We start from the raw sequence: 12028 nt of genomic DNA on the forward strand, positions 1-12028 counted from the left end.
TTTGTTTGGCTGCTGCTATAGGTGCTTTATAATATTTGATAGGCTGCAGTTCACAATGGCTTTACTCTGTTTACTGTCCACTTAGGCTCTAACCAACGGAGGTGGATATAAAGACATTTTCCTACTGCTAATGTTAGTAGAAGCAGCTGTTTCTGCATCAGGAATACATTTATCTTTCTGCAAAACTTAATCTTTCTGACCACTTTCAGTTCAGAACACACATCTTCATGCAGAGTATTCCATTCTTTTCATGGGAGTGCCTTCCGTTATAATTCCTTCAGAGGCAAGATAGTTACTTTTTCTCAGTCCTTAAGAGGAGGAGAGCAGTTAGGTAGAGAAAACAAGTAACTTCAGTCCCATCACGCATAGCACATGCATATGATCCTAGCTTCAGTTCAGTAGTTCTTTGTCCCGCATCTGTGTATGCTGACTTCTGGTGCCTTTCCACTGGCCTTGAGCTTTCTCCTTCTGTTGTCACAATCTTACTGAGGGATAACAACAGTTCATGACAACCATTCCTTTCTTGCAGAAGATATCAAAGGTCCATAATAGAATATATTAAAGACTGCTATGAGATTGGGAGTAGTAGACATGCAGATACACGGCAAAGAAGGTATACAATAAAACCATGGAATTTCAGTTTTAAGGGGGAGCTTTTTAAGTGCTTTCCTAAGCTAAGGTGGATTTTTGTGTTTTTATTTCTTAAATCGTGCTTTTAACTTGGACCTACATTGTGATTTATGGACTAGAGCTCTCCCTGTTTCTCTTGACTCTTAAGCTCTCTTGTTTTACTAATGCATTACTTTTAAACACCACTACTTCAAGATGACATTGGGTTCCAGTGATTTGCAGTGATGATATTCTAACAATCTGTGCATAGGCATGAAAGGAGAAGTATTCTTTGCAGGAGGTGGCAAGCAGGTTGCTAGGCTATATCATTCACACTTGTTATTCTGGAATGACCCAAACAGTTTTGCTTGGTGCTTTAAAGGAGAAATCATTCTGCACTAAAAACATTCTGTACCCTCCTTCAGCTTTGTACTAACTATTCATTTAAATAGCGTAGAGGAAACAGATTTCCTTCATGTAGAGTCTTCAAGATCATGAAAATCCCTCCAATTCTTCTATATTCTTATGACCTTCTGCAGAAAGTGGGAGTAAAACATTTAATTTGGGCCATAGAGAACAGAACTTGTAATACATTTCTTTCTGTTACCTTGCTTACTTGAACATTACAGTTATGACTAGATCTCAAATAAAATTGTGCTTTAATTTCTTACCTTATACATCTCAGTATATAATTTTTAGTTTGCAAAATAGCTCTATAAAGAACATATTTTCTTCTGTTTATTTACCCACAATACACTCCAAAATATTTCTAACTTACATAGAAGATTAAAAGTTTGTGTCTCTGGATAAAATTGGACAGGGTAGATTATTCCTTGTTTTTGCTGTCAGATAAGAAAAACAATCAGAAAAGCAAAGCAACCAAAACACCCCCACCAAAAAAATTCCCCACAACAGAACAAAAATAATACCCAAACCCCTGAGTATTGGGAGTGGGAGGATGTCTCTGCAACATATGCAAGTTTAATCTAGTTTTGTTCCCTAAGCACTACTGTGAAATAGGATCAGAAGACTTACTTAAAAGAGCTGTAAGGGTAACACTTCATTAGCTTTCTTGGTGAAGAATATTAGCTTTCAGTTTGTTGCTTGGAATTTTTAAGAAACTCAACCTCACCTTTCTGCTTCGCCACATACATCCTGCTTTTACATATTTAGGAGTGTGACCTGTAATACTTTTGCTTAGTACAGCCTTCAGATGATGTAAATACCCATGCCATTGCCATTCCAGTGTTGGTCATCTCCAAATTAAAATTCAGGTGGCGCTCCATTAGAACTACATTTCATTATGTACAAAAAGTGTTTACATCAAATACCAGGTTAAGGAATGTTCTTTCCTGCTTTCACAAATCATGCTTCAGGTGTTCTGATTATTATCAGTGCTGCGAAGTTGAAGGCATTTTACAGTGTAGTTTAGATACAAAGCTTCACTTAGTATGGTAGGGGATTCTTCAGGTTATCAAACAGAATAATAAAAATCAAATGTAATTGTCAATTTACACTTGTGTATTCATAAACAAGCTTATAATTCAGGGATGCAGTGTCAGTATATAGTTATTCCTACAGATATTATCATATTTAAAAACATTCAAAAACAAAACAGATTTGAGGACTTTAATGCTAAGGATTGCTTTTAAAGTTAATTAGAGCATTAAAGATACTGGGGTAAACTGATATATGGAAAGGACAAAATTCTGTAGACTTGTGACACGTGGTTTTGTTTGCACTGAAATGAACTAATGTAATTTATTTCTATTATCTGATTAAAATTTTCCCTTAAAACTGGTCTGAAACATCAATTCTAGGCTTACCTTCCAAAGAGGATTCGAAAATAAAATTGGAACCCGTAAATTACATAGGAGTTATTAAGGTTTTGCTGTAGTTCTTCCAGCTGTCTTTATTGAGCGACACGATTTTTGGGGTAGTTGAACCCATGAATACATGGTGCATAAGGTTCTTGGGGAGCCATCTTTGAGTAACTCATCTTAAAGTGAATTATCTTCGAAGAGCTTGAGGATGGGGGAAATGGCATCGAGTGTCCTAGTTACTGACCTTCTTGCTTCCCCTCAACCCAATTACTGTCTTTTTTCTCTTGAAGTAAAGGTGCTGTACTCTTAATTCTGCACCAGTATTCTTCGCCTGTGTTAAGTTCTGATGTGTTACCATCTTGATGATCATAGCAAGTACAGTTTGCATTTGCTAAAATACACTGGTAGGAAACTAACTGATGTTAAAATAAAAATTATTTTTTTAAAATAACAAGACATGGAAAAGAGGCTATAGCATAGCAGTATGTTGTTTTCATGTCAATCCTGTTGCTCTGCAAGGCATTTCCAATAATGGCACTTAGAACAAAACACTATCAGGTCTTCAGTTTTGCATTTGCACACTGAAGTTAATGCCAGAACCCATGTAAACAGTCCCCATTTCTATAAAAACATACACAGTGATGGCTTTTAATAATGCTAAAAACATCTGTTGAAAAAATGCATGCAGTTAAAGCTTGATGTCCCTTTATTTCTGTTCAGAAATTAATGGTGATTTGACTAGTGGCTGGGTACTGAGTCTGTACTCATGTATCCCTGAGAACACTTTGGGTAGATCATTATTAAACACATGATTTCTTAATTATTCTCACCTTGACATGATTGGTTAGGAGGCCTTTGAACACATTTCAGTGTTGTCAGTTCCCTTGTCCGTCCTTCCTTCCTTCTTCATTTCACAGTCACATGCACGAAATCCAGTAGAAAAGTGTGCTTGGGAAGACTGTAAAGTTTTCAGTCTGAAGTCTAGATGAGCATTATGTTCCCAGGATTTCTAAGTTTGTCTGCCCTACATATGTCTTTTGGTGAAGGTGACTCTACCCAGCTCTCTGAAAGATGCTAACCCAAGATCTGATATTTTGTAGATAAGTTTTTCCTATTTTCTGGATGTAATATAGAGTAATACACTAAATGATCCTCCAGCCAACATGGTATATTTGGCAAAAGGTTTTTCATATCCTAGTTTGAATGATAAAAAGCAGTCATCGTTCCTTTACATTCTATCTGGATTTAGTATTTGGTGTTTGTGACAAGATGTAATTTCTTACTGGTATCTGATTCACTCTAAGGAAAGTCTTTTGTCTGTCTTTAATAACATTGTTTTGCCTGGAATTTTCCGTTTGGGGATAACACCAGTGCAAAACTGCATCATCTACAGTATGACCTGTATGTGTATATCCATGCAGAAGTCAAAGCAGTTATGGTAAATCTAGTTTTCATCTGCTCACAAGTTCTGAAGAAGCATCTCCACAGCTAGTCATACTGAAATAACTGGAGTTCATCCCTTCTGTTTCTGTTTCTGGATCTTCATCAGCAAATAAAATACCATAAAATGTCTTTTGTGGTTTAAATCTGTGGCGTGGTTTCTATACTCTGAACTTCCTGCCTGAAAGTGAAGGGTCTCTTTAGACTTTTTGACACGCACTTCCTCAGTCAAATAGCAAATCCTGTCTTTAAAATTTAGAGATGATGTGTTCAGTAGTTAAAAGGAATCTTAGAGCCAGAACTAACCAAAATTACATCTTCATTTTGGTCCTTCATTTTTAAGTGTAAATCAGTAGGTAGCTCTTAGTCTTTGAATCAGGTAGCTTCTAAAACTTACCTTTTCCTGAAATGTAGTTGAACTCTACATTGGATAATTCAAAAAGGAAAAAAAAAAGTCCTGATGTTGCTGTTTCCATCGTTTTTATCTTTATGTGAGGTTTTTCTTCTGTTTTCCTTGTCTCAGTAGGGAGGGTAAACTCAGCAAGTTCAAGAAGTGTGTGTGTGTGTGTGTGTGTTGATACCGTGTTTCTTGTAAGGAGACTTAGTGCTTAAACTTTCAGGTTTGTTTTGGGGTTCTTGTTACTTTGTACTATTAGGGTTTCAAGTCTCTCTGATGTGCTTTTAGTCCACAGGACTTTTCCCTCAGAACAAAAGCCCCGGGTGAGATGAGACCTGGCTGATACTGACAGCAACAATATCAGTCTAGAGAAGGAAAGTCCTTGAATTTTTTAATTTAAAGAAGATGAGCTGTTTTGAGATGCTAGTATTGAATCAGTTAAATCTCCTCTTTGTTGGTGGGTTTTAGTATGCTAGCTTACCTTGCAGGTCTCTGATCTTCATGAGTCTTCATTGCCTCAACAAAGTTTGGGGTGGGGGAGAGTGATAAGTTGCAGCTAAGTCTTTTGAGCTACAGTTGCACTCTTAAGTTGCTGTGCTTCAATATTTTCATGTGTTTTAGGCACAAGAAATGGTAGGGAACTTGCTTAATGGGATGTTAATAGTGACTGAGAGGCTTTTTCTTTACAAACAGTTCAAATCAGCTGCACAATCAGTGATGCAGGAGCCTTTTTATTCTGCTGTATGTGTTGTGCCAGCTCTGATGCTGCTTCTTCGGGTTTGCATAGGGGGCTCTCTACACAGTCTCATTCACTTTTTCATTTTGTTAGTAAACCTCTGCATTGCCTTTGTGAGACTGAGAAATATTGTATACAATTCCCAGCTTCATAAATTGAAATTATCATGCAAAGTACCTTTTCCTAGCATCTTTTGCTACACTTTTCCCAAAGTAAAGTAACTTGAAGTGTGAACACATGTACAACTTCCTGAGCTCGTAAGATGAACTTACTGCTGCTTGTTGGAATGGTGGGTGTAATCTACATTAGATAAGAAGAACCTAATCTCTTCTTGCCTGAGGCTACAGAAAATGTCCAGGTATTAACTTGCAGCTCAGTTTTATTTCTGACTATGACTTTCAAGGCTGCAGCATCTTCATTTTCTCTTTATAGAAAGCTTTATTAGAGGTAGACTTCATTAGAATCTCTATTTGTGTGAAATGTAAAACCCATCTGAAAGCTGAGAAACTTCCTGCTATGGTGATTTACATCAGGTTCCTATTTGTGGAGTGTTCTGGATTGGATAAATTTTATTTTGCTTAACTATAATTCAGGTCCTTGATTTCTGTGATTAAACATAGTGATTAGGAGGTAGTTTCATGATAGCTTTGCTCTGCTCCCTAAAATAATGCCACAAGAATTAGAGGGTATTGAAGACTTCTTCTGTAGATGATTGCATCTGATATGCATTAAGGATTATAATGAAGTTCAGTTCTGAATATCATTAAAATACAGCATAGTAAGTCTGAGGTCTGTTTTTCAACTAGAATCTAGTGTTCTAACAGTCCTGAATAATTAATAAGTAAGAGTATATAGAGTTCTCAAAGAATGAGCAAAAGAGGTCATGAGAGATGACCACAACACTGTGCTGTGAGAAAGTTATACCAGACTTCTTTCCACGCTTTTTGTGAGACAGGAATGAAGAGGCCCTGTGCAAGAGTGAGATTATTTTAGATTCAGTTCTGAAATCTTTTCTTCCCTGAAAATTGTCCCGAAGTTGAATCACATAATCTCTCATGTCGAGTTCAAGGGCAAATTTTACACTGAAAAGGCTAATATTTTAATAAATATTTTGTTAAGCTTGAAGAATTTTAAAACCCCCTAGTGTTTCACAGGGCAGCCAGCTCTTAATACTGCTGAAATACATGATACTTCCTTCAGAAGTTGTGTGACTGTATCGTTAGGATTCCTTGGATCTATTTCCTTTTGAGTGTTTGTATGGCTGCCCCATACCTGGCGGTATTCAAGGCCAGGTTAGACAGGGGTTTGAGCAACCTGGGTTAGTGGAAGGTGTGGAACTAGATGAGCTTTGAGGTCCCTTCCAGCCCAAACCATTCTGGGATTAAATACTGAACTCTGAAAACTTCTTTTTTTACGGCTTACTAGTGTAAATACTTCTGTGGTGAGAACTTTCATCTGTTATAACTACATATAGAAGTAAACATAATATGGCACAATACATAGTGGTCAGGATTCACTGACAGCACCACTGATGCAGCACTGAGTTCTCCTCAAGCCCTGCGTTCTTGTTCAGAAAGAAAAACACTTTTTCATGAGGTTGATACTTGAAAGAAATCCTGAGCTGCAGCGACATTTAAATACTGACTATAACCTGGTACCTGTGTTCCTTTCTCGGCACAAGTGCAATTTGGAAAACAATGCAGGTTGTGTGCGTTAGGGGTGGTGACCTCTTAGTATCCTACTCACCAGTATTTGCCATGTCAGAAGTTCTCAACAGAAACAAAATCATCTGGAGTTATTCTTTATGCAGGTTATGTTAGTAATTCATCTAGTTTGATAATATCTTACGTGGACAGAATTGGATGTTGTTTTTTATGGAATCTTTCATCTGACATACTATTTCCTAATAAAACGCAACTACTGAAATAAGGTATTTCAGAATAAATGGTTAGAAGTCTTCAAAAAACAAACCCCACAATTCCCTGGTAAAAGTAATCCATGTCAGTTGTTAGAAACTTACCTTGCAGGCTGTTTGACTCCATTTTTCTTTTGTGTGTGGCTTAAATGGACCACTTCCCCCTGTCCCTGCTCCGTTTTTTTTCTTCGTATTCTCTAGTTACTGTACTAAAAGCTTTTGTGGATTGAAGTAAGCATAGATAGTTTGTGAAGCATTTGATATTTTCTTTTGCATCATTTCAATTCCACATAATCCAATTATTTCCTATTATAGTAAATTTAGCTTGTGAGTGATATTCCCGTTTTAGTAGTGAGGCACTTTGCATCATTTTATCATATGAATAACATTGCGGTTCTCATACTTAAAATAACCCAGAACAGGGAGATGGGGAGATAGCTTGCAAATATCTTCCCTAAAATAGTGGGGGAGTTTTTTTGATGTTTCTTTACCTGCCTGGCCTTAAATTCTAATGAGAAACCTAGTCCTGCTCGTCACATGTGTTTTTAGCAAGACACAGAGTCAGAATTGAAACTGCTGAATGGAGTTGTAATAGCAAACCATGAGAAAGGGATAAATAAGAATTGTGGAAAAAAAACAAACCTGGGTGAAAAGTAGCTGGAAGAAGGATAGCAAAGGGATGAAAAGCATGGAGGCTGCGTCAGTATGAAAACCCTCCAAGTTAATAAATAAACAGCTTGTACAAGGATTGAGAAAAGATACTGGCAGCGTGAACAAGGAGATGAGAATGAGGCGGTGGAATCTAACCAAAGTTATGCCCTAGCATTGTGGGGATTAATCAGGGCAAGCTCAGTTGCTGTAGCAATAACTGATAGTTGCTCTTCAGACCTAATGCTAGCTCTGGGTTGCTTTAGTTGAGAGTATAATCGGGGCATATAACATGCTATATGCCTCTGGAAAAAGTGGGTGACTATATTAAGCGTGCAGATGTTCTCAAAGTACAGTGCCAGAACTTTCCAAGTGACTGATACTCATTTCACAGTGAAAATACAAACTGTCAGTTAATTTTGCTACTTACAGATAAAGGCTATTTGTGGAATACAACACTTTTCAAGGGAAGACATTTTTGTTTTTACTGCTGAAAGTACATGTGTGCATTGTAGGTAAAGTAACTATCTTAGAAGTTTTATAAATTAAAAACTTGTAAAATGCTGACCTCTGTAAAATATGAGAATTAAAAAATGATTGGGCTGTTAAGTGTCGTGGCTTCAAAGAAGTGCAGCTGTAAGCATCAGAAGTACAGGTAGTATATAGGAGAAAAGGATGACTTCCAAATATTTTTACCTTAAAAACATTTCCTAGTTTAATCAGTTTAATATTTCTTCCATCGCAGACAGTTTGGATTGCTGTTTGTCATTATTATGTCAGTGAAGCATCTGATATTTCTGTTTCGGCAAAACATTTGCTTGAGACATTGCAGAGTATGTAAAGTTCTGGCTTTTGCTGAACAATTTAAAGCACAGGTTAGTTATGTATCTTTTCTTTAAATTCCAATAGTTGTTATATTGTGTTTATTGATTTTGCCCCAGCTGAGATGCGTAGGTAGCGCTGTTCCAGATATAACTATAGGCACAGAAAGAAGCGCTTGTGACACTACATTATCATTTTCTGGTATAGACAAGGCAAGGATTGCAAGTATCTTGCATATATTGTCTTTGAAGACAAAGTTAGCTATAGCTAGTTTTGACCATTAATAGAAAATGTGTATGGACTTTTTAACTCATCAGAATAAGCTTTTAGAAGAACTTATAATGGCTGTTTTAAATACGAGCCTTGCATGAGAAACAGAAAGTTCACTGTAACAGGACTGGAATAGGTGCTTCTATCAAGTCCCCAAGATCTCAGAGGGTAAACTTAGAATTTCCATTCAAAAAAGCTGAGGAATGTGTTCCCTTGGCTACTTTAAAACTCATAAGAATAATACCAGTTAATAAAAAGCAAACCCAGCTTCCTGGTGTGTGCTGGCAAATGCATATTCTAGCATATATGTGCAATTGCTTTTTTTTCTTTGCCTTTTCATTTAGAATGAATCATGAAAGGATCATGAAAATATTTTAAATGTTATCGTAAAATCTTACTTTTTAAACTTCCATCACTTTAAAAATACATCCAGAGAGTTGTAACAATTAGTAACTTAACTGTAGATATTCTCTTGTTGTTTAACAAGTCAAATTAATTGATGAAAATATGTAGCTCAAGATCCAGCCAATTATTACTATTATTATACATACATTAGGGAAAATAAAGTCTAAATATTTATACAGACTTTTGCATTTTAACTTCTCTCCATAGCTGCCTTCTTTCTGTCTTCTCCAAGATCATTCTATGCTGCTTTATTTTTCTGTAAGTGTTAAGATTTAAGGAAGGAGTACCTCTCATAAATATCTACCATCTTGACACTGAGAATTTGCATAGCAAGACTAACATCCTTCCTTGCTTAAAACAAAGCCGAATGCTCCTTGAGAGCTATTCTTCATCAGTGGTTAAGGTTCTTTCTGGCTTCATAAATAATCAGTACACTTAAAGTTTAGAAAAATCTGAGTATCCTCTTTAAATTGAATGAAGAACTGATTCCCCCTCAGCCACGCTCAACTTTCTGTGGGAGAAACTTGTCCTGGGATGGGGCAGAGATTTTCAGATGAAATTAAAACATTTTTCTTTGACCAGAGAATTTTCAGTATTTTCTTTACATTTGGAGATACTTACACAAATTGATGTGTAGATGGTACTCACAGGTAAGTAATTCCCCACTTAAGTACAAGTCTAATGGGAGTCCCCAGAAGCTTGAGTTCAAACTGATTTGATGTTCCAGGTATGTTGCCATTAGAAATAGTAAAGTTAACAGTTCTAAAAAGAAAAATATTTTTGTTTATCTCCTCTAGTTCAGTGGAAAACACATTTAAAATGCCATTTTTGGGGGGGGAAAGATGTTTGGGTTTTGGTTTGGTTTTCATTTGGGTTTTGGTGTTTGCTTTGCTTTTTTGTTTGCTTGGGGGTTTTTTTTGTTTGTTTTAAAGCAGTTCTCTTACCAGTGCAGTAGAAGAATCTGAGCTTTGCTTAATTTTAGATACCGTACTGTCTCTGTCTTTGGAGGTTTTCAAATAAAACTGGTTTAAACTCAGGAGAAACCAGCTTTGACCTAATGACTTTGAGCAGGAGATTAAACTTCTATTTGAGAGGACTTCTGAGGTTCCCCCTGACTTGTCCTGTGTTCTTTTGATACTGAATTTCCCTGTTTTGCCGAAGGGGAAACAAAGGAACAATGAATCCTAGTAGTTAAATGTTCAGTTGCCTTTAGCTGTACACCAGCAAGTATGGCATAAGGAACTGACCCTTCAAAAGGCTATCAAAAATCAGTGTTCTGGGGTTTTATTTAGTTAGTTTTCTTCCAGCTCTTAACATGCTGGAGGTAATGCACACTATTCTATCTGGGTTAGAAATATTTCTTAATGTTTAATGGAACTTTTTCCAGACATAAATGTTTGGCCATTCCATAGTGACTAATAGTTTGTTCAACTTAATCATCACTAAGTTTAAATACTTAATCGGAATCCTCCTACAAGCAGTGAAAATTTGTTATAAATAAGATGGAAGATGTGATAGCGTGCTGTCAGTGTCTTCAAAGCTCCTGATTATGTAGTGAGGTAAAAAGGTACCTCTATATATAGATATATATGCATTTGTTATACATGCATATGTAATTTCAATGTCTGTAAGCATACAGCATTTATAATGTTACCGAGTGGCGCATTTATGGACTTCACATTAGCTTGCTGCTTTCTTGTTTCAAAATTACGCAATCCTGAAATAGATTATGCAGGTAGTGTTGTAAAGCTTTAAAGCACATGCACAATAAAAATAGGTTCTAAGTGTTTGCTTTAAAAAGTAATACAGGTAACTGTTATGCTCCTTAAACTGAAGCAGCCTGTCTTTGTCCATCTGCTTTGTCATTACTGTTCCTGAAGGTGCATTTCCCTAGATCATGTTCCTAAGTTCTCCAAAGGAACCATAAGTAGGCCTGATGTGTTTGCAAACATCAGCCTTTATGTCTAGATGAAATAGGTGTTAGAGAATACTTGGGTTTTATTTCAAGCAAAAACTGATCTACATAGTGTATTTCATTGTTCATGCCTACACCTATCCCAAGTGTTGACTGACCATTATGTCAAAACCCCAATTATATATGCAGTTTTAAAGTATAATAACAGAAGACTGCACAATACTAAATATAATTTTGAGACTAAAATTATTAAAAAAAAAGAAAAAAAAGAGTTGCTTCATCTTGAAAGATGCTCTCTTTCAAGCACTTGAAAAGTCCAAACCAGGTTTGTAGTCATGGTTCTGCTACAGATGAATTTAGTGTCTTAAATCTGTAGTTAAAATTCTGTTTTCTGAATTGTAACTAATTGGTAGCAAGGAACTAATGCACATGGAAAATACTAAGGACAGTGTCAAGCATACCTGTATACAGCGTAGTTACAAGCTCTAAAAACTGTTAGCAAGATGTCCCTTTTTCTAGAGGTTGACCAGGTCTGCAGCTTGTTATGGCGCAGTGTGTTACTGCTTGCTGTTTGTGCGTGCTCAGGAAGAATCCTGCCTGTTCTTTGCATCTGCCTTCTGTGCTCGCTCTTGGCCATGCATAATTTGTAGGCAGAAATGAAGTTTTAAATTGGACCAGCTGATAGAGTGAGACAAAAAGGTTAGGTTTGTTTTGTTTGCTTTGGGTTCATTTGTTTGTTTGGGGGTTGTGTGTGTGTGTTTGGGGTTTTGTGTTTTGGGGTTTTTTGTGGGTTTTTTGTTTGGGTTTTGTTGTTTGGGTTTTTTTTATTATTTTTTTAATTTTTTGTCGTTCCTTCCCCTTTTTTTTTTAAAGGCCACACAAACCTGTCTTAGGAACACACAAACTTGCTTTATTTCAGGTCAGCTGATCTAGTCGGATAATCAGCTGTCTTTTCCCTGCAGATCTCACTTTATGCTCTTACATCCTCAAACAGCAATGACTCTTTGTTGCTTCCCTAGTAGAAACTCCTTCTACTTAATGATTGTAT

General features: G+C 36.5%; 1 protein-coding gene across 6 annotated transcripts in view; it reads left to right on the forward strand.

The window, feature by feature from the left end:
• Positions 1-12028, forward strand: part of WDR33 (WD repeat domain 33) — a 67957-nt gene that overhangs the window by 22613 nt on the left and 33316 nt on the right. Inside the window, exon 8 of one of the 6 annotated variants that reach the window (XM_065675549.1) lies at positions 8001-8188. The exons of 3 other annotated variants lie outside the window; for them this stretch is intronic. In XM_065675549.1, the coding sequence (XP_065531621.1) occupies positions 8001-8062 (62 nt within the window). In that variant the 3' untranslated portion in view covers positions 8063-8188. Of the gene's footprint in view, positions 1-85; positions 2565-4557; positions 4617-8000; positions 8189-12028 lie in introns of those variants that run through there. 2 more of the 6 variants (XM_065675552.1, XM_065675553.1) reach the window with 2 other exon arrangements.

The sequence above is a fragment of the Lathamus discolor genome, chromosome 3, assembly GCF_037157495.1.
Source record: "Lathamus discolor isolate bLatDis1 chromosome 3, bLatDis1.hap1, whole genome shotgun sequence".
NCBI classification, from domain to species: Eukaryota; Metazoa; Chordata; class Aves; order Psittaciformes; family Psittacidae; genus Lathamus; species Lathamus discolor.